This window comes from Cynocephalus volans, chromosome 1 (genome assembly GCF_027409185.1).
Source record: "Cynocephalus volans isolate mCynVol1 chromosome 1, mCynVol1.pri, whole genome shotgun sequence".
NCBI lineage: Eukaryota > Metazoa > Chordata > Mammalia > Dermoptera > Cynocephalidae > Cynocephalus > Cynocephalus volans.
The window spans coordinates 282,617,930-282,641,228 of NC_084460.1; the positions used below are offsets into that span (position 1 = coordinate 282,617,930).

General features: G+C 50.4%; 1 protein-coding gene across 1 annotated transcript; it reads left to right on the forward strand.

Annotated features, from left to right (window-relative positions):
- Positions 1-5,615: 5,615 nt before the first annotated feature.
- Positions 5,616-6,719, forward strand: CDK5R2 (cyclin dependent kinase 5 regulatory subunit 2). The gene has a single exon (XM_063080400.1). The coding sequence runs from the start codon at positions 5,616-5,618 to the stop codon at positions 6,717-6,719; it is 1,104 nt and encodes a 367-aa protein (XP_062936470.1).
- Positions 6,720-23,299: the final 16,580 nt, after the last annotated feature.

Here is a 23,299-nt window from a genome sequence, read left to right on the forward strand (position 1 = left end):
AACACAAACCTTTCCCACTCTGTAAAAATAACAATGAAAATATAATTTGTACCAACTAACGTTTTTTGAACACCAAGCATCGTGCGCATGTAACATACAAGAATCTTCGGACACTGTAAAATTGAATAAAAATTTACAACAACCCTATGATGATGGTCCACTTTTACAGACTTCAGACGAATTAAGAAACTTGCCTAAAGACCCCTATCTCATAAGTGGATAGGCTGGATTTGAAACTCAGACCTGAGTGACTTCAGAAGCCATATAGGAACCCCTGCATTGTCTGTCTCTTTCAAGGTGACAAATGTTTTCTCAGCTATTTGTGAGTGAGTCAGATTTCTTCCTTGCCTCTCCACTAATGAAGAAATCTAGGCCACTGAGCCCTTTGTCCAGTCCCAAAGAAGGATGGGACCCAGGGTTCAGCCTATGTCAGGAGGCAGCTCTTGGGTCTCTAGAGTTTCTGGGTGATTCCTGTAAGTCAAGAAAGGCTGTCATGGTCATGGCTAGAGTCTAGGAACAAAGAACCATGCAGGGGTTGTTGGAGGTAGAGGAAAGTGGGCCTCGGGGCAGAGAGGAGAAGGCAGTGTGCAGCTCCAGAAGCACCTGAGTTAGAGTTCTCGGAGTCCCTTCTCTTTCCCCAAGAGTCTCCGGAAGCAGGGTTTGCAGACCTTGCTGGGGCTAGGCTTGGGTCAGAGTGAATCTCCTATCCGGGACACAGGGGTGAGAAGGCAGGACTCTCAGACAGTCTGTGCTCATGGAGTGTTATCAAGACAGAGAGGACAGGGATAGGGACAGGGTAAGGGACTAGATGAAGACCCAGTCACAGCGACAGTTTCTGGCAGCCACCTGCTTGGTTGAGATGGAAACGCTCATTCCAGCTCCAGCCCCCAGACATGCTAAGAATATCCCAGAAAAGCAACAGCCACCACCCCCGCCCTTCTTGATCTGCTCCTACATCTGTAGTGCTATGCTGGGCACCAGTGGGCCCAGAAAGGAGACAGAGTGGGGGGTGACACTTGGGGTTCAGGGCAAAAGGGAGGAGGCAAAAAAGGGGCTTGGCAGAGGCAGAGAAGGTGAACTGAGAGATAAAGCTACTGCAGAGTGCTGGGAGCACTTGGCAGAGAGAGCTTTTCTCAGGGGGCAGCAAAGGGGAGTGAAACAGGAGCCAGGGAATTGGGAGAGGACTAGCATAGGTAACCTAGAAGGGAGGCATGACTACCCCTTCCATCAAGGAAGAAAGCAGAGCTACAGCAGAGAAAGGGAACCTCCAGCTCACCCCTGTCCTTTTCTGTCCCCTTCACCCTGGGCCCTCCAGTCTCCCCGCCCCAGGGCGTCACATTCCTCTTCTGTGCTCTCAACCCTATTCTCTATTCTAAAGAACCTATATTAGGTCTCCTTAATTAAGTCCTTCTAGCAAAGAGCCTGCTGGAATTGGAAATTCATGAAAATGCGGGTCTCCCTCCCAGCAGCTAGCAGCACCTCCTGTGTCAGTTTCATCTCTTCTCTCTGCTCATCCCCTCTCCCCACTCTCCACTACTACCTGGAGAGGGGTTCTACTACCTGGAGAGGGGTTCTGCTCCCTTCCGCTGCCTCCCCAAGGCCTTACTTCTCCCCATCCCAGCTCCCCTGGGGTAAAATCCTCAGGAGAGGGAGGGAAGGCTGGGTAGGTGCACACCCTCCCCTTTTGCATACCTCAGGAGCTGAGACCCTGGGGTGGGGGTATTGGATTGGCAAGGACGCAGGAGAGCATCAGGATCCAGGCACTCAGATGCACAAGCTGGGTCTCCATCCTGGCTGTTTTAAGAATCTGTTGTCATTAGCCTCTTTGTAGGGGTCCCTTGGAGACATGGGGGTGCAAGGACCTTGGGTTCTGGGACTTCCAGCCTTGAAGTTTACTGGGGAGACCTTGGACCTTAAGTTATCTTGGCTTCCTTTCCTTTGCCTCCCCACCTTCTAGGGGCTCCTCTAAAGCTTGGAGAGACCTGGGGAGATTTACATCACTGAGAGCTCAAGCTCTCTTCCCCTTTTGTCTCCCTGGCTGAGCTGCAGAAGTGCAGGCATCACACGGATGCTGTGTACACACAGACTGAGCCTGTCAGAAACAGAGTGTGGATATCTAGACAGGGCTGGAGATAGACAGTGAAACAGTTTCATAAGGACAGATTTTATTTAGAATCAGAACTGTGGAATTTGAAGAGGCTTTAGGAATCCTCCATTAGTCTGATTCCTAAAATGTTATCTTATTCTTTTAAAATTCAGTTTTTATCTGATAATAAAAGTAAAATATATAGAATCCTTACATTTTAATATGGAGAAAGGGAGTCCAAGAGAGCTGAAATGACTTTCCCAAGGTCATACAACTGGCAAGCCATGGATTAGAACTTCTGTCTGCTGCCTTCCAGCCTATGGCCTCTCAGAGAGGGAGATAAGAACAGCCAAAGGGAAGAAGAGTTTGACCAGCATTGCCTAGAGATGTACTCTTAAAGATGGGACTCAGGTCCAGGTGAGTGAGTGTGCAGTTCATCTAAGGTGAAATCAGTGATCCTCGTCAACAAGGCCACGATCCTACCTTGGTCTAGACCCTCCAGTCCTCGTCTTAAAGAGCCTTCAGAAATAAGCAGATATCTGGACAGACACTGTTCTAGGTAACCTACAGAGTGTTGGAGATAGACCAGGAGCCTGGGCTCAGAAGGTTTCCCTTCTAAGAGAGTCTGATACAGGCAGCACTGTGCCAGAGGAAGAGATGGGAAGTGGATGGTCAAAAAGCAACGTACAGATACTGATATAAATAAATGAATTACAGAATATAGAGCCTACATAACCCAACCAGAAGAGTACACTTGCAGATGTAGGGGGAAGTCACTACCCTTCCATGAAGCCCGCCTCCTCCGCAAAGCCTTTCTGGTTTCAGTACATTTATCCCCCTTAGCCTCCACCCTGTAGAAACATAACATCCTCCTTGCTCATCCTTTAATGCCTCTGGCTTATATATAACAGTAATGACGTCACTCTTTATAGATCTGTTTGATTAATTTGTCTGCTTGCCCTTTAAATTTCCATCCATATCCATCTTGCACATCTTAGGCTGGGGATCCAGAGTCCAGCCCTTAACCAAGTTGTTATGCAGCAGCTACTGCTGATGGGAAGAGGCAGAAAGGCTGTTGTCAGAAAGAGCAATAGGTCCCTTCCAATCAGTCCAGAAATGCTTTTTGAAAGAGATGGCATTTCAAGATCTTGACAGAAGGCAGGGTGGTGGTCTGAGGGAGGGTTCTGGTCCAATGGTAGGAGCTCAGAGATGCAGGAGGGAGGGGAGCATGTGAGCCAGAAAGAAGGTCTGAGGCAGGGCAAGGTGAAGAGTGAGAAGGGCAGTGATATTCTCTGAGGCACCTGGTTTGGGTTCCCTAAAGCAGAGGGGGAAATTCTGATTCTGACCAAGAGGAAAGCAGGAGGTCACAGATGGGCCTGGACTGGGGGTACCATGGTGGTGACATTGTGGGTGCTGCGTAGAAGATCTTGTCCTAAATGACACCAACAATAAGCCCTACGTCAATGAGGGACTCCCAGGAGCAGAGCTGGGAGGACCCACGTGCCATTCAGATCCACATGCCCAGGGTTTCCGCCAGCGCAACTCAGTCTCTGTGGGGCCTGTCCTTAACTACTGGTGAACCAACTGTTCCTTGGGTATTAGATAAAGGCTGACTCAGAAGACCTTGTAGGAGGAAGTGGAGCCAATTACTGGAGCTGAAAAGAGGGACCTTTTTTCTGCAACTAGGGGGAGAATGAGAGGTTGGGCAGGTCAGCTTGGGCTGCAAGAGGATAAAGCAAGCAAGAGCGACCCTGTTGAGAAAGTGCACGTTGGGCGATGAGTCAGGGAGGAGGTACAGGTCTGCATGTGTACGGGGGGCAAAGAGGTGTGGAACCAAGACAGCCAGACCGCAGGCCGCCAGGACAGTGTGAGTGAGTGGGAACAGTGTGACTGCTGAGAAATGTTGGTGCCTCTGGTGGCTGGCGCTGCAGCCCAAGGGGATTCTGGAATAGCTTGTCTGGAATCACATGCGCACACGCATACACACACATACACAAATGACTCTGACAGCAGTGGATGGAGGTAACTCCAGGGGCAATTCTGGGGATTGTACTGAATCTATAGGCAGGGGCTTCTCTCCCCATCAAATCCATACCCACCCCTAAGGTCCCCTTAAGAAGCCAGAAGACTCCTGTTTTGAGGAAGCCATAGAGAGCAGACCCCTGAGAAAGGTGGACACAGTCCTCAATGACAGATAGAAAATAGGCCCAGAACCAGCTGGGCTCAGAACTGCAGGTAAGGCCTAGGGAGTCCAAAGCCTAGGACAAAGGGCTTGTGGGCTCTTTGGGAACAGCCAGACCCAAGGAGAAGTGGGCAAGATCCAGCCTAACAGCTTGCAGCTGGAGTGGGGACAGCTGGCACCTGAGCGGCAGGAAGCATGTAATGATGAAAACCCACCTCAGCCTGGACCCAGGGCTGGGCTGGAGGTCTGGCCAACCGCCTCGGGCCTCCCTCCACACAGGAGGCCCTGTCCATTGTCCAAGCCTGCGGAGACCAACCGATCCCATTTCCAGCGTTTTCCCAGCGACCAATCATTCATTACCCGCCCAAGTGTTAGAATAGTGTGTGTTGGTGGGGACAATCAACCAAGAGGAGCTGCCAGGGACTAGGAGCTGCCAGGGACCAGGAGCTGCCCCATGGGCTCAGCTGCAGAGAATCAGGATGACAAACAGAGGCCTCCGGGAGTTATCTGAGGGTCTTGCTCCCTCCCCCCGCAAATAGGGACCCCCAAGGAGAGAGGTTGTGACCTGCAGGAAGGCCTGGCCCGCTAACACCCCCCTCACAGAGCAAGAATGTGCCTCTGGCAGGCAGCTCTCCGTAGTGGCCTGGGGAAGGGGAGTGGGTGGAGGGCGGTGAAGAGGAAACCAACCCGACGGCCAAATTGGAGCAGCGCAGCGCGACCCAGCTGGGACCCGCGCGTGCGGATGAGGGCACTCACTGCCCACGCTGCCCCTACACGTATTCAGAGGGCGGGGGATGGGGAGATGGAAGGCGGAGGGAAGGCTGTTCCCCTGGCTTCTCTGCTACTGCGACTAAGTGCATCAAAACAAGCTGACCCTAGGGCCCTAGGACCTGAAGGAAGAGACAGACGCAGCCGCTCCCCTTCCCCAGCTCTCACCCCAGGGAGGTCCCTCTAACGTCGGGGCCACCTCCTTCCCATTTCTCCCCTCAAGTGTAGGGAAAGGACCCCGGACAGAGGGTGGGGGCAGGGCGGGACTTGAGATGGGCAGGCAAGATCCTATTGGCCAGGAGAGCCGCCGGTCAGGAGGGCAGCTTGGGCGAGGATTGGCTGCGTGAGGCGGGGCGCGGCGCGGCGAGGGAAGGGGCCCAAGGGGTGGGGCCGACGCTGCAGCTGGCGCAGCTCAGACTCGGAGCAGCAGCCGCCGAGCCGCCGAGCAGCCGCGTTCCTCGCCCGTCCGCGCGCCCGGGCCGGGGCTAGGCCCCCAGCGCCGGGTCCCCCGGGGCTGCAGCAGCAGCGGCGCCGCCCGCGGTTCCCGCCGGGGCCCGGGCGCCGGCCCCGCTCTGCAGGATGGGCACGGTGCTGTCTCTTTCCCCGGCCTCCTCGGCCAAGGGCCGGAGGCCCGGAGGGTTGCCGGAGGAGAAAAAGAAGGCGCCGCCCGCGGGGGACGAGGCGCTGGGGGGCTACGGGGCGCCGCCAGGGGGCAAGGGCGGCAAAGGCGAGAGTCGGCTCAAGCGGCCGTCTGTGCTCATCTCGGCGCTCACTTGGAAGCGCCTGGTGGCCGCGTCCGCCAAGAAGAAGAAAGGCAGCAAGAAGGTGACGCCCAAGCCGGCGTCCACGGGCCCCGACCCCCTGGTCCAGCAACGCAACCGCGAGAACCTTCTCCGCAAGGGCCGGGACCCCCCCGACGGCGGCGGCGCTGCCAAGCCCCTGGCGGTGCCAGTGCCCACCGTGCCCGCAGCCGCCGCCACCTGCGAGCCACCGTCGGGGGGCGGCGCGGCCGCCCCGCCGCCTGGTTCGGGCGGGGGAAAGCCGCCGCCGCCGCCGCCCCCAGCCCCGCAGGCGGCGCCGCAGGTGCCTGGCGGCTCGCCGCGGAGGGTCATCGTGCAGGCGTCCACCGGCGAGCTGCTGCGCTGCCTGGGCGACTTCGTGTGCCGACGCTGCTACCGCCTCAAGGAGCTGAGCCCCGGCGAGCTGGTGGGCTGGTTCCGCGGCGTGGACCGCTCGCTGCTGCTGCAGGGCTGGCAAGACCAGGCCTTCATCACGCCCGCCAACCTGGTGTTCGTGTACCTGCTGTGCCGAGAGTCGCTGCGCGGGGACGAGCTGGCGTCGGCCGCCGAGCTGCAGGCCGCCTTCCTCACCTGCCTCTACCTCGCCTACTCCTACATGGGCAACGAGATCTCCTACCCTCTCAAGCCCTTCCTCGTGGAGCCCGACAAGGAGCGCTTCTGGCAGCGCTGCCTGCGCCTCATCCAGCGGCTCAGCCCTCAGATGCTGCGGCTCAACGCCGACCCCCACTTCTTCACGCAGGTCTTTCAAGACCTCAAGAACGAGGGCGAGGCCGCCGCCGGCGCCGGGGCTCCACCGAACGGGAGCGCGCCTGCCGCCTCCTCGGCCGCCAGGGACAGCGGCGCGGCCGGAGCCAAGCACTGGACTATGAACCTGGACCGCTAGGGACACCCAGGGGCCGCGCCCGCCCCCATCCCCAGCCCGCGACACACACTCGGACCCCCCGGGACCATCAAGCCACCGCCGCTCCACGCCCTGGCCGGGCCGACGAGGAGCCGCCCCTGCCCCGCAGGGGAAGGCGGAGGCCAGGACACCAGAGGCCGCAGCTTCTGGATTTGCTGGGCGTGAGGTGGGGATGGGGGATGAGTGAGGGAAGGGCACCTCCGACCGCACCCTGTCCATCTGTCTGCGCCCCATCTCTCCATTTCTGCCTGGGTCTCCCTCTTCCCTGCTGTGCGTGTCTGTAAGTCCATCTCCCCTTGGTTTTGTCCTTTTCCTCCCCTCCTTTCTGTGTCCTCATCTTCCCTCCCATCTCTCTCTCTGCCTCTCCATTTTCCGGTCCTTGGTTGTGTGTTTCCATCTCCATCTTACCCCTTGCCTGGCCGTATCCTGTTGCCCCCGTTTCTCCTTCTGCACCTGTGTCCCCATCTCCCCTTCTTGTTCTCTCTTCCCTTGCTTCTGTCATGTGTCAGCATCTTCCCTTCTGTCTGCCTTCCCCCTCCGCTTGTGTCAGCCTACATGTCTTCCCCTGACTGAGTCCTCACACCCCTCTCCCCAGACCTTGAGTCGACTGAGATGTGATGAGAAGCCGCAGCCCCAGGAGCCCAGACAGCCACCAGGATGGTCCCTCGCCCCACCCCCACCGCCTCTCCCCACCTTTTCCAACGTGTTACATGCTGGGAGTTGGGGGAGGGGGCTGCCGGTTTCATTCAGGGGGCTGAAATTGGGGGGCAATATCAACCTGGGAGACCACCCGGCAGCGGTGCCTCTGCGGACAGGTGGAAGGCGAAAGAAAACTGTTCTTACTCCGGGGGAGGGGCGCCCTTATCCTTATGGGTTTTTTCCTCTCCCACCCACCCCCCCTTTTTAATTTATTTGGTTGTTTCTGGAGGGAGGGGGGAGGGGGGCCGGGACCTGTCCGAGGTGCTGAGCTGGGGCGGGACCAGAATCCTCCCAGGAGAGTGCTTGGGACTGGGTTGGGCCTGGGGCCGTGTCCAAGGTGCCAATGAAGCAGGCCGACGGCGCGGGCCGCACTGTCTGTCTGTCCGACTGTCCCGGAGAGAACTATAAAGCGCTGGAAGCGCCTGCAGATGGTTTTGCGCCGGCCTTTTTTTGGGTCCTGGGAGGGGGCGCATGGGAGTGGAAGTGGAACTGTCATGGGCAGGGCAGGAGGGCAAGAGATGGGTGTCTAATGGGAAGATCGAGTCCCTGAGACCTGCTACCCCACCCCCACCACTGGCTTCCATTTTACAGAGAGTAGGAGCTGCCGGTGGATTACTTGGGAGAGCAAGGTGCTAATAACGCCAAGGTCAAGAGTTCAGATCCCCATAGGTACCCACCAGGAAAATAGTAATAATAAACCGTGCATGGATTAGAGAGTAAAGTGAGGTAGTCAAGCGTTGAGGCCTGGTGAAGAAGCTGAAGCCCCACACCCCCACCCCGTCTCCATCTTGTCTGACCTAGCTCCTCATTAATGCCCCGGCCACTTAGTGACTGAGTGATGAGGACAACACAAGTTGTTCCCCTTCTATGATGTGACCAGTTGAGGCAGAACTAGCTAGTCATTATTGCTGCTTTTCTTTTCCTCCTCCATCTCTCCCCACCATATAACCGATCCAGTCAGGCCTGATTAAATCTGTGTTCACCCCTCTCAGGTGGGGCCTGCCTGCCACACTCAGCATCCCATGCCCCCCACCACCACCACTGGGCTGCTTAGAGGCTGCTTCAGTCGCACGACCACCCAGGGCAATCTTGGGGGCCCATCCCTGCTTAAGACTCGGACCCTGGCCCTTCGTCGCCAGTTAGGCGCGGACACAGGCAGCTGGGGAGACGTAAGCCATTCTCCGGGGTTGAGAGAAGAAAAGCTATTTAGCTCGAGATCCCTGCCCAGTCCCTGTTGCCTTCTTAGGCACATGGCTAAGAGCCCGTTCACTGTTTCATTGGCCCAAGGAGGTCTGGCTTCAGCAGAGCGCTCGCGGCTCCGACCCTGGTCGCCGCCGTGGCCGAGAGGATCCAGAGGACCGGGCGCGGCCTGCAAAGGCAAGGCCCAGGCTCGCTGTCCGTGGTGCTGACAGGCGCGCTCGGGCAGGGTGGGGGCTTGTAGGGACAGGAAGAGCTGCGCACTCCGCCTCAACTAGGTCTTCAGGATAATTTGAGAATAGGGTGTGAGCTGTCCTGGCGGCGAGCTACAAAGTCTGGCCCGAGAACCCAGGAATGTCGGCTCCGACTTGCCCTCCTGGGAGCACAGGACTCGACTCTCTCCCGGCCCCAGCCCAGCACCCTTGCCCTGGTCCTGGAGCCGGAAATCCCCAGTCCAGATTTGTGAATCGAGTTCCCGGGGGGAGGGGGAGAGCAGGCGGAAGGGAAGGCGGGAGCAGCTGCCCATTGGCTAGAATTTGGCGCAGTCAGCGCGGTGCCGTCATCTCTCTTGGTTTGGGAGGAGGGAAGGAGGATCACTTGGGTCACCCCGCGGCTGTCGCCATAGCAACCAGACTGAGCGGGCGGGGCCGCCTCTCCACTCTCTCACCTTTGGCTGGGGAAACAATCCCGGTCTGCCTTATTTGGAGCTAGTTACCGAGACAAGCTACCTGATTGGAGTTTCTGAGTTGGAGGAGCCTAAAAGGAGTGGGAAAGAGACCCAAGAGCCTACAGATATTCTAGCCTTAAGAGGCCTCTGGATACTTCACACACGCACACGCACACACACACACGCCCTCTCCAGGAACCTGTGGTCTGGAGCTCGCAGACCTAAAATGAGAAAAAAAGCCTCAGCGAGTGTCAAGTTAAATCTCGCTTTCCTTGCCATGCCCCAAGACATGAGACACTGCCATAATCCGATTAGGCGGGGTAGGACTGGAGGAGGATCAACATGTATAGATGGAAGAATTAGCCTCCTGGGTCAAACTTGGTGAGAGTCTTATTTTTTCAGGGAGGAGGGCAGTTGTAAGAAGAGCCCAGAACAGTCTTCTGGGAAAGCAAGGGGAGAAGGAAGTGCAGAGATAGAATAATAATGTGCATTCTCTTTACTGCCCAGGAGTGAACCTGGTGAAAGTGAGTCCAGGCTGGTAAGGAGGTGGTGGACAGGATTAGAGTTCTAGAGAGAGCCCAGCAGGGCAGCGGGGTCGGCTGAGGAAAGAATGGAGATGGAGGGTAGGAGACGGAACCCAGCGGGAGCCGTGACTCAGCACTTCCACTCCGCAAAGGGCTGGAGTGACTCTCCCAGCACAGGGGCAGTGGAGCAGGGAGGGGAGCAGGAAAGCAAGTGGGCAGCTAACCAGTGATCCACCCTTCTGCATGACACATGCTGATACGTGCATTGACACAACCAAAAGCACAGGTGCACTTTTACTGATGAAGGTTTGTTCAATCACAACATATACACATCTGCACTCCTCCCTTCCCTGCTCCCCTTCCTGGAGCAGAGGACATTCTGCCCTGAGAGCCACGTTCACCTGTCCCTGAAATACTTTGGTACTTATTGGGAAAAGAGAAATGCAAAAAAAAAAAATCACTGGGAGGAGGGAAGAGGTGTGATGGTAACTGTTTTGCCTGCCTGTCAGGGTGCCCAGCAAACAGAGCATCTGGTAGTATCCAAGAAGACAGCCTATGGCCTCTGCCCACTGGGACCCTGCCTCGGGCATCCAGATGGTCACCTTCAGAAGATTTCTACAGCAGATGCTGCCAAGCAGCCCTTCAAGTTGTACCACCAAGACCAGAGATAGCTGAAAGCCAGGTATAGGGGCCTGATCTTCTTCATGTACCCCACTTTAAGTGGTACACCTGACCCTTATATATTCATAGACAATATTTGCTGTGAGTGGCCTCAAGACAGCAGGGATTAACACTTCCAAGACCTTTATTTAAGACCATGAACTTCCCTCTCAGCACCTTGACACAGGATAGGAGTATAGATGAGAGGTAGAAAAATTACTAAGTTCAGTATGATGAAAGACTGGGTACAAGACAGACAAACTGCAGGGCACAATCTCAGGACTTTTGACCTTAGTTTAACAGGTCTATGAAGTTTTTAAAGGTAGGTCTCTCTGTTGCACTTGCAGGCAGCTGACTGGCTTCTCACTCCAGCCCCCCGCCCCCCACTTTTTTTCTTGTAGTGTTCAGATTTAACCTCTTAGTTTCTGGTTTAAAATCCCCTGCCCCAGTCCAGTTTGGGGTTTCATGGGTTTTCTCCCCTGGATTCTTCCCACTGTCTGTTTAGCACTTAGCTGCTGTCAAGGTCTCTTTCTGCTTGGAGATACTGCCCACAATAGTTACTCCCCTCTCATAAGACTTTTCCCCCCATTTTTTTACACCCCTCAGTCACTGTCTGTTGTAATCAATATTTAGTTTCAAGCCCATAAATCATAAAAGTAGTCTCTCTGTGTGTATTTTTAAATATGACAACCTAATAGGAAAGAGGGGTGATAATAAACAACATAAATAGGGGAATTAGTATTTCTTTACATTACAACCTTTCTACGTGTTACTCCTTTAAAAAATAATTTACATATATTCCCAGAAAAGCACAGAATACCAAGAAAAGCCTAACAAAGAAGAGTAATAAGGGAAGGATTTCCCTGCCGGATATTAAAATGTGTTATAGAGCTAAAGTATCTAAAATATATGGCACTAACACAGAAATAGACATATCAGTAAAACAGAATAGATAACCCAAAGCTGAACTCTGGCATACTTGGGAATTTAGTATATGATAAGGGCACCTTTTTAAGCCCATTGTGAAAAGATGAATTAGTCAATAAATGGTTTTGGTACAACTGGGTAGTCATTTATATGAAGAAATAAGGTCAATCCCTCCTCATTCTTTATCCCAAAATAAATTCTAAATTAATCAAAGATTTAAATAAAAAAGAAAAAATTATAAAAGCCTGAGAAGATGGGACAATTCGAAAGTATCTATTAACATTTTAAATGGGCATACCTTTCTACTCAGGAATTTCAACTTCTCGTGTTGATGCTAGGGAAACACTGGAATATGTGCACAAAGAGACATGACAAGGATTTTTTTTTTTTGTATTGTAGTTTGGAGAGAGAAAAATTGGAATCAACCTAAATAACCACCAGGTTAGGGGTTAAATAAACTTTGGTACATCCAAATTACTGAATACTATAGTATTCAGTTAAAAAGAATGAGTTAGATAGATTGTGTATACTGACATGACATATGTGTGTATGTGTGTATAAATAGCAGAAGCCTGAGAAAGAGACACATTACACTATTCTAAACAAGTGACTTTTGGGAAGGGACTGGGACTGACGTCTAGAGGATTTTCATTTTATCCATGGAGTTTAATTTTTTACAATAAAAATGTATAATGCTAGTAATTATGTGATAGTAGTTAAGTGTTAAATAAAAATACTTGAAGAAAATATGGGTTATTTATTACTATTATTATTACTGTTATTATTGCATCTTGGGGTGGGTGGAGAACACCTTTTTAGGGGTAGAGAGACCTTAAAGGAAAAAATTGATCCATTTGACTCCAGGTAAGCTTTTGAATGTTATGAGAAATAGAGAAGAAAGAAGAAAAAAGTCACCCTCCATCACATATCCGTGATTTATTTTCTTAATAGCATTTGTCCTTGCCTGATAACTTTTTATGTATTTTGTACCCTCTCAGTGAAAGGTCTACCTTGTTCACTGCTAGCTTCCTCTGGCACCTAGTACAGTGGGGAGCCGATAAATACAGATTGAATGCATGTGTGTGTGCATGCAGGAGTAGAAACTTTTAGAAGGATGTTTACTAAAATGTTAATGGTTGCTATCTCTAAGTGGTGGGATTTTACATTATCATTTTTTTCTCTCTTCTTAGTACTTTTCTGAATTCTAGCTGGTCACAAAGAAATGTATTATTATTACCTAAAAAGAAGAAAAATTATAAAGAGAGAGGGAGAAGGGAGGGAGGAAGAAAGGAACAAATGAATAAAAAGGAGAGGGAGGGAGGAAGAAGAGGGAAAAAGTGAGTCTGGGCAGTGTCTGGAAAAGGAGAAACATACTTATACAGCCCTGCCCCCCTCCTCTCTCACACATCTCCAGTGTCCCTTTGCTACCTTCCCCTCCTCAAGCTGTTACCAAATGCCTAGGTTTTAAGAATGTCCCTTGCTAAATAGGGAGGTTAGCCACTTATTTAGGCCAGCAAGCATGTGTGCACACACCGCACACGTCCGGTGCATGCATGCACTCAGAGCATGAACGCACCTATGTGTACCCTCTTACAAGGAACCATCCAAGACCATTTAAAGAACACTTCTCTTTTTCACAAGTGCCGTAGAAGACCCACTGTCCCTTATTCAAATACTAAAACTAAGGGAAAATTTTCTCTTTATGTTAACTTGTTTATGTCCTTTAAACTAGCACAGTGCCTGGAATGTAGTCGGTTCTCAGTAAATGAGAGCTGATGTTCATTCAGGTTTTATCCTATTTTTTATTATTATAAACAACCTTATAATAAGCATCCATGTGTCAGGTCTTTTCCCACTTATCTCCTTAGGGCAGTGAATAAATGAACTAAAATAAGTGACAGTCTCCATGTTTGTCTCTGATTGCCAATAAATGTACAACTAAATATATATCTGCGGGACACAACTATGGTAACAAACTCCTCCTAGATTTTTTATACTTTCCTTCTCTTCTCAGATGTTTTTGTTTTATGCTAGGTTTTGAAATTATGGGGTTTTTTTGCATCTAAAAATTTTTTTAAAAAATTCTATTCTGGTACTTTTATAGTCATTCTTCAGTCTATTTTGAAATTTATTTTTGCTTGTGACAAGATATAGAGATATAACTACTTTCCCCAAATTAATAGCAAGTTGTGTCAACCTTTGAATGGCCTTTCTTTCCCCCAGTGAATGCTATCTTGTTATTTATGAAATTCCCACATCTACGTGGATCTGTTTCAAGGCTCTACTCCGATCTATTGGTCTGCTTGACTATTGCTGTGCCAAACCACACCTTTAATAACTAGTTTTACAGTATGTTCATTGTTCTTTTGCTAAATTTGTCTTGTCAATTCTTAAACATAGTCCAGAAGAACTTTAGAACCAAGCCTGTCAAGTTCCATAAAATTCCTTTGGTACTTGGGTTGGGACTGTGTCACACTTCTATAGATCAACTTGAAGAGACTTGACAATTTTGCAATATTGAGTCATTCCGCCCGGGAACATGCTCAGTTTCTCCATTTAGTCAGGTCTTCTTTTACATCCCTCAGTGAAAATTTATAGTTTTCTTCATTCAGATGTTTCTCATGTTTTTCATTAGGTTGATCTGGGAGCATATTTTTATTGCAGTTGTAAATCTGTTATTACCAATTCTTTTTCTTCTTTTTACATGGTTATAAGAGACCATAGTTTTTTTTGTATATTAATCTTATACCTTACTGAAATTTTATTAGTTTTAATTGTTTTCCAGTTGAATCTTGGATTTTCCAGGCAGGCAGGCAGTCATATTGTCTCCACACAGGACTTTTTGATATCTTCCTTTCTAGCATTTACACATTGCCTGTATCTTGTCTTACTGCATTGACTAGGACCTTCAGTACAATGTTCAGTGGTGGCAGTGATGACAAGGATAAAAGGGATAAAAAAGATATCCTTGCCTTGTCCCTAACTTTTATGGGAATGCTTCTCATATTTCACGGACTCCTTTTTCATTTGTCTCTTAAATTAGAATATTCTGTTTTGTGTACATTGCTATATAGTAAGTCATCCCAAATCATTTTCTGGAAGTTGATAAAACTTTAATAAAAATAGTTACTCAAATTACCTGTCCTGTGTGGAGCACCAACTGTGCCATGTTGGACTACATGGTCCCAGGCGTGTGCAATTTGGAGATATAGGAGGGGTGTCTGAATGCTCCCTGGGAATTCTTTCTCCTCCCTGACATTTAAAGGCAGTATGACATGATGTACAGAACAAAAGTCTAGGAGTCAGGGGTTTGATTCTCTCCTCTACATTTATGAGCTGTTGATCTAAGACAGTTATTCAGTCTCCCTAAATTGCAGTTTTCTCATCGATCAGATGGAAACAAAGATCTCAGATTTGTTGTGTCTGTCAAATGCCCTTGTTAGCAACGACAATATTACTGTTGCTGGTGTAACAACTATTGCTATGGTAGTCAGCATTATTAATAAATATTAACAGGGAGACTCAGGGACAGAGACAACATCCAGAATGGGGCCTTGGGATGCTCTCACCAGCTCTGCTGGCCCCTGAGGCTGTGAGAAGTCCTGGAGGCTTGGGCCTCCCATGAGCTATTCTGTGACCTGGGTGACATGTGTTTACTCCTGGCTGTCAGGCCTTGGCTCCAGTGGGACCCGCATGCCTCTCTCTGGAATGCCAGTCAGGAGACTTGCTTCAGCCGTGGTGTGTAGATACTTGCTCCAGCCTGGCTCAGCACAGCAGCATTCCTGAGTCTAGGCCTTTGGGCCAGCAGACCAGGCCCCTCCTGGGACTCCAGGAATCCCCCAAGGCTGGTTGGGGCCAGCAGGGAAAAACAGCTGATCCCTGACTCCACAACTCACCTACTTTGTGACCGGGGATGAGCAGAGGTACATCTTAGGGCACGTTGGAGCACTAGGCCCTAAGAATGGTGTGCACACATGTGTGCTAATGTCTGTGCTAACATCCATGGTAAAGGTTGTAGTGGAAATGTTCTGAGATTTGCGGCAAATCTGGGCTCGGCTATTTCCTCACTGTGGGACCTTGGGACTTTTTTCCCTTCACCTATCATACAGGAATAATAATAACCTTCCCACTATTAAAGATGCTGTTTTAAATATCAGGTGAAATTGTCTATGGATGTGCTTTGTAAGCTGTAAAGTGTAGAATAATACAAGGTGGTCCTGAGTCTGGTTCTTAGGTGCCTGGTCACAGACATGGCCATTGCATAGATGTGTGTGCAAGATGGACTCTAGAACTTGTCTCTCTGCCTCTGTGCATCAACGGTAGAAATCCAAGGGGAAAGGGCTAGGGTATTGGGAAGGTTATCATAGAAAAAGAGGATGAATCCCAGAGATTACCATCAGACCCTGGGACCTTCCCCACTTTTCCCATTCATCTCCCTATCTAGCATCATCCCAGATCTCTCCATGCTGCAGGATGAAAATGGACAGCGCTGCTGGAGCCTCTCCAACAATCTTCTGTGGTGTTGCTAAGCAACTTGGCCTCTCTTCCAGAAAAAGGAATCCAAAGCTTAGGCCCTGGCCTTCCAGCCTCCTTTAGCTACTTCCTCTTCCCCCAACCTCAAGGAAGGAAAGAAACTTTAGGAAGGAGTCCCTCTGACTGATGGGGGGAGAACTGGGGTGCAGAATAGGAGGATTAGGCTGGTGGGAAATGGTATGAGCTTTCAGGGGAGGTCTCTGCTTTTGGGCTGGTGGATGCTGGGGAAAATACCAGTTATGGAGCTAGCTGCCCTCTGTGCTGGATGATTTAGACACATGCTCAGGTCTTGCAGCAAACCAACAGGTTGTATCATCAGTGTCTCCATTTTATGAGATCACTGAGGCTCGGTCCCATGGGGAGTAAGCAAAGGTTGGTTGGGTTTGACGCCATGTCCTTCTGGGCTCCTTCTACTTCACCATACCGTTTGAGATAAATACAGAGGTCATATTAGGCCATGAGACTTCTAAAATGCATTTCTCCCTCTGTTATTTGTCTGGAACTCATAGTGAGTGCTGAAATTGGGAAGCTGTGCTGGAGTCAGGCTGGGGTTTGGGTATATAGTCCTGCTACTTCCTGAGCCTCTCAGAATCTCAGAATCTGCTCATTCCTCTGTGAGAGATAATCTAAGAAACAAGGGGTAGGGAAGAGTTAAAGCTGGGCTTCCAGGATTTGAATTGCATCTCTACCACTTAGCGGCTCTAAACTGAGGCAAGTTATTTAGCATTTTGTGCCTCAGTTTTCCTCATCTACAGAATGGGAATAATGCTAGAACCAACTCCAGAGGGTGACAAGGATTAAATTAATGTAAAGCACTTTGAATAGTGCCTGGTACATAAATGTTAAATAAGTACTAGCCCCTATTATTATTACTTCTAGGAGGCTTTAGCATATAAAGTTTTTTCACACCTTTAGTGGTTAAGAAAACTCACTGTTTCTGAAATCAGGCTGGGTTCAGGTCTTGCTCTGTCCTTTCTCACTGTGTGACTTTAGACAAGTTACTTAACTCTTCTGTGCCTCAGTTTTTTCATCTACAATATGGGAGAAATAATGTGTACTTCTGAGTACACATTAAAGATCAAGTGTGATTTGGGTGTTAGTTATGGTGATGTTAGATGCTATAACAAGAAAACCTCCAAATGTCATGTAATAGTTCACATGATAACCATGGGAAGTAAGCATTACTGTTATCCATATTTTAGAGGAGAGATCTAACTTTCAGAATGGTGCAGACATAGTCCCAAAGTTGCATAGCTAGTACCTAGCTGAGATCTTGTAATTCTAAAGTCACTACATTCTCTTGTTACCCCATAAAGAAATGGAGGATGTTCTGAGTATAGGAGGCCAACCCATGTGATGGTGGTTGTGGCTCCATAATCAGTCAAGAGGCTGGTTCTTGGTGAAGATCACCATTTGAGCCATGGACAAGGTTTGGTCTGGAAAAATAAGCATGGCCACTCAAGTTCCTTCCCAGGGCACATGAAAGTCATCTGACTAGGACTAGAGGGGGAGGAGGCAGGTGCTTGCTTTGTTTTGGACTTTTTGTTTATATGTTTAATAATAGAAGATATTAATATATGCACCAGGGTACTTATATAATCATTTAATTTTTATAGCAACCCTATGCAGTAGGTCCCATTATTATCATATCCATTTCACAGATGAGGTAATCAAGGCACAAAGAATTAATTTGCTTGAGGTCACACAGCTGGTAAGTGACAGAGCCAGCACTTGAACCCAGAAGTCCAGACCAGAGTCCCTGCTCATAACCACCATGTTCTGTCTACTTTTGTTTACAAAGAATGATATATTAGGGAAGAAGAAAACAGGATCCAGTGGGAGAGAATTCTCAGAAATAGAAAAAGTCACAGTCAATGGGACACTGAGTCACTTGCCTCTAGACATGAGATGCACCATCCCAGAACAGAGGAGAGTCGCAGAGAAATCCTGCCCACCAAACTGAGGTAGGAAATGCCACCCAAGTCCAGATACAGTCAGACCCCACCCCCACAGTTGGGAAAGTGAAGTCTTGCAAAAGACAATGAGGCAACAAAACAGTCTCTGTCCTTTATCAGGAAGATACATACTTCCTTATCAGACAGGAGCCCAATAGGACACTCATAGGACAAGCTGTCACTTTGTCCTTTATAACCAATCACAGATGGTGTACATCTGCAATGGGCAAGGAGTGGGTCACATTTACATGAGGGAGAAGCTGTGCAGGGAAGGCTCAGCTAGAGGGGATCTGGTAAGATGGTGAGGATTTGAGCTCTGGGGTCACAGGCTCACCAGCCACTTAATCACCAAGCCTCAGTTTCCTCATCTGAAAATGGAGGTAACCAATCTCACCTGGCAAGGCTGTGGCCAGGTCGATGGAGCACCACCTGTAAAGAATTAGCATAGGGCAGAGCCGGGCACAGTCGGGTTCAGAGAACGGTGAGGCATATTTTTATTATCAGCAGATCCACGTGACATGAATTATAAATAGCTAGAGGAACAAGCTAAAGTGAGTTTTGGTGCATTTTATGCTGTATTTTTTTTTTCTTTTTTGTGACCGAGTTTTGGTGCATTTTAAAGACATGTTGAAGGATATGTGAAGGCCAGAAGAGCAGAAGGCTCTGAGAAAAGTACATCACAGCAGACCATTTTGATGTGTCTATGGTTACATGAGCTAATGCATGAGAAAGTGCTTGGTAAGTCTCAATGCTCTGGGTGGCATCGTTGCTTCATGGCTGTGCAGGTCTCAGACAGTGTGGACAGGGATGTCCTCATGCTGCATGTTAGCAGAGCTTCTGATTCCATATGCAAGCAGTAGCAGGTAGGACTTAGTCACTCAGAGCACACATTACTGGAGGAGACATGGGTCTGTGTACTCTATGCCTTTAGGAAGAGTGATCATAAAAACAGGGTGATCCAAAGCCACTTGGGATTATGGAGAAATCACCTAGAGCAGTGGGAAAATATCTGGTGGAGGAAACAGAAAACATAGGTTCTAGAGCCCTGAAACTTTGACCAAGTCATTTAACATTTTGCCTTGGTTTATTTATATTCCTAGCAGATATATTAATACTTCCCCTGTCTTCCTCCCTAACCTTGAAGAGGATCAATACAGCAATGGATGTTAAAGCATTTTGTGAACTCTGTAGTGCAACCACTTGGTGGGGGCAGGGTAGTGAGTCATATTTTCACCAGTGACTTGAATGAGGTGGTAGAGCAAAGGCTCAGAACTACAAGGAATGCAAGAGGGGCTGGACCCTGAATTGGGAGAAGGAAGCAAGGGTGGGATCAACATCTTGGAGGGCCAAGGGCTAAGGGGTGAAGGGTCAATAAGGACAGGCCTGGATCACCACGAAGCTGTGTGGTACAAGTGCAGCTTCTTCAGGGCTTGGGTGGAGTAGAGTCACCCCAAGACCACAGTAATACAGGACAGGTGAGCTACCAGAGCTGAGATGGCCTGGAGAAGAGGCTATCCAGCCACAGCATGCCAAGGCTGGATTCAACCTTATAGATCACCTTGGACAGACATTTTCCAACTCTAGTTTTTTGGAACAGAGAGAACCTAGGTGACCCCTGAAGTTCCACAGAACAGAATTTGCAAATCCCTAGTTCAGCCTCATTATTTTAATGAACTGAGAATGGAATCCCAGAAAAGAGATTTGATTATCTGAAGGTCACATAGGAAGTTAGTTGCCAAGCTGTGACTAGAACTCAGGTTTTCTGGCTCTCAGTCCTATATTTTAGCTTCCCCAATTGGTTATGTGTACAGAAAAGAACAATGGGGCAAGTTGAGCTTTAAGGATGTGATTTTATAGGTAAGAGGACCCCCTAATCCAACATCTCCCCCAGCTGCCCAACAATGGCTGAAATCTCTCCTTTACTGACTCACAGGATTTCAAGAATCTCAAGGTTCTCTTGGAAGGGTCTGCTGAACACACTGGTGACAGAGAACTCACCTCACATGTTCCATGGCAGAGAGTCTTCATTAGATCAAGGTGACATCTGTCTTACTGTAGCTTCCAACCACGTGTTCCAGTACTACCCTCGGTCACATGCATCCAAGTCCTCTCCCTCAGGACAGTCTGTGAATAAATGAGGCCACCTCCCAGGCCCCTTGCCCCAGCTGGTTTTCCACACTACATCTCACTTTGTTGTTGCTTTTCCCATGTTCTTCCTCTTCACTTCCTGGGTCCAACACATTGTGTGTCTTCCATTCGGTTTTCTCCTGAAAGTGTTATTTAACCCCGTGCACAATAGTCCTGAGGCAAAATTATCCAAGTAAGTGGATCACTTCTTTCTTTCTTTCTTTTTTTTAAAGATGACCGGTAAGGGGATCTTAACCCTTGACTTGGTGTTGTCAGCACCACGCCCTCCCAAGTGAGCGAACCGGCCATCCCTATATAGGATCCGAACCCGGTGCCTTGGTTTTCTCAGCACAGCACTCTCCTGAGTGAGCCACAGGCCGGCCCATGGATCACTTCTTTCATCCGAGGTGCCATAGCTCTATCAATACATCCTCAGAGCACAAGTTTTCTGCGTTTCACCCTACACACTCCCATTTAATGTTGCTGTTAACTAAGACACCACTAATTTACACACAGGCTCTGCTGAGACCCACCCTGGCCATGACTCATACTCTATCCTCCTGTCATTTCATTTAAAGATCTAAGAGCAGGGCTTTACATTTCTTACTAGGAAATTTTGCTTTGTTACAGTCAGCGTGCAATTCTTAGCAGCCCAGATCTTTCAGGATCCTGGCTTTGTTTCTCTAGTGCTTCCCTTCTCCATCCCAGCTTCATGCTCCCTGCAAACAGGGCTGTAAGGAGGCCCTCTGCCTCTCCATGCAAGTCACTGAGGCCTTTACCAGGCTGGACACCTCCCCTGGCGCATCTACTCTGGAATACATGAGCCCACTCTCCCACCTCATGAGGCCTAAAGGGCATAATGACATGGAACATCTTTATACCAGAAAGGTGGGCAACTAAAGCAGGATATTATTAAATGTCAAAAGGCATAGAGAAAAGGAAAGAGATTAAGACAAAGAGTTCTTAGTAGTGGCCTCTGTGTAATGGGACGATAGGTGATTTCTCCCCATGCTTCATTATACTCTTCATGCCACCAATATTTATTTATTTATTTATTTTATTATTTATTTTTTTTAAAAGATGACCGGTAAGGGGGTCTTAACCCTTGACTTGGTGTTGCCAGCACCACGCTCTCCCAAGTGAGCAACCGGCCATCCCTATATGGGATCCGAACCCGTGGCCTTGGTGTTATCAGCACCACACTCTCCCGAGTGAGCCACGGGCCGGCCCAGCCACCAATATTTAATGGAGGCCTTAATTTGGTATTTTCTGAATTTTCTATGCTGAGTGTGTGTTATATGGAGAACCAGAAAAAAATAGAGTGAAAAATAAAATGAAAATGAGTAAACACTCTTGCCCTGGGTGGACCTGGAGGAGTTCATCAGCACTCTTTGGGAGGCGCATTCAGACCTGCCCCCCACACCGATTGTGCAGCCTTCCAACCGCATTTCCCCTTCCTGCCCACAGGGCACAGGGAAAGCTCCTCAACTGCCTTGAGGGGCCAGGGCATTCTTGCAGCTACCAGGAGGAACCTATGGTCCAGGAAGAGATATGCCCCTGGGAAATACCAGGACCATGCGGAAGGGCGAGCAAGGAGCTAGCCTTGGAGTGCAGCTTCTAGTCCAGCCTATCACTTCAGGCATCTTCCCCGGGGTTGTTATCGTCCAAGAGAAGCCTTTTCCTTCTAAGAGAAACCTGCTTCCTGCCAAGAGGTTTTGAAAAAGGCGGGAAAAGAGCCGCGGTGGATGAAGAATTCAGAGAGAGGTCTAGGTGGTGAAGCAAAGGGCCCAGCCAGGAGACCGATCCACTCCACCCACTTCCCAGACTTCTCGCGCCCGGACCTGGGATGTAGGGCCAGGACTCCCCATTTCACCCTCCTCTCTGAAAACCAAAGGCGGCCCAGAGGCGACCGGGTCCCCCGGTCCTCAGCGTGGTGAGGCACTCAATTCCACGCCGCGGCGCGCGAAGCCTCCCTCGGCTCAGGTGGAAAACCTGGCCCTGGTTTACCCACCTCCGACCAGCAGAGGGCGCGCACCACCCGCCAGAAGGACTGTGCGGCGGCCAGCCCCGGCTGGGAGCCGCGAGCGCGGGAGGGGTGGGGGTGGGCTGGGGGGAGAGCCCTTCGGAAAATGAGGCAGATCCAGAGAAAAGACAGCGATAGCTACTGCGGGCGTAGGGGGTGGGGGTGGGCGTAAGACGATTTGTGAGTGCGAGTGAAGGTTGGAGTAAGAGTAGGACGGGGGCGTGCAGAGAGTGATGGTGGGGAATGGGACGACCGTGGGGAACCGGATAAATGGAGCGGCCGAGGGAAGACTGAGATGGGATGAAGGCTGGGAGGAGGTGGGGGGCAGGTGGAAGAATGGGCGAGACGGGGGAGGCGGGACGTGGTGCCTGCTGGAAGTTGGGAGGGGCTGGGGCGACGGGCGGGTGGATGCAGGAGCGCTGGGATCGACGGGGGTCGGGAGATACAGCAGGGAGTTTCCCTCCTAGGCTGAGCCCACCCACCAGCACCCAAGCCTGCTTTGCCCTCGGCCTCTGGAGCTCTTCCCTGGCAGGCCTTTCTGCTCTGGCCTGGACTGAGCCTCTCCCTCCTTTTTTCCCCAGAAAAAAAAAAAAAAGAAAGAAAAGGTTCGGTGCAGCAAAGAACAGAGAGAGGAGGCAGCGGGGCGCTCGGGAGCTTTAATGGGGCTGGAAGGGAAAAGAAACACTCGGGGCCCTCCTGCCAGACAGTGGGGACAGGAGGAAGGGGGGCGGGGCAAGTGTCATGCGGGCAGTGGCCCTTGCCAAACCCGCTCAGATTCTGGGAAAAAGAAGGACTGTGAGAGGCCTCCCCACTGCTGGGATCGGGGGCAGCTCCGTGGGGCAGAGAGAAAGTGAGAAAAGATTTGGTTTTCGAAAAAGAGGGGTCCTAACGGAGGGGCTGCGAGGAACCAGGCCTGAAGTGCAAGAGGGGGCAGGGGAAGACAGAGGAGGAGAGGAGGTCCGGGAGCCCCCTCCCAGGACCCCAACACTCAGGCGAAGAGGGAAGTTAGAGGATGGGGCAGGGCCGCGGTTGCCCTCGCGGGGGACTGGGGCTGAAGCGGAGGCGAATCCGGTGTCAGAGAAGACCGGGGAGGCTTCTGGTCCCTTTCCCCGGGACGGGGTGCGGCAGGTGGAGTAAACTCTGGGTCAAAAGAGCGTCGGGGAGGATCCGGGCCCCCTCCCCGGGTGTGGATAGGACGGGGCGAGGCTCTGGGCGTGCGGGAGAGGCCGCGCCACATCCGGCCGCCCGGT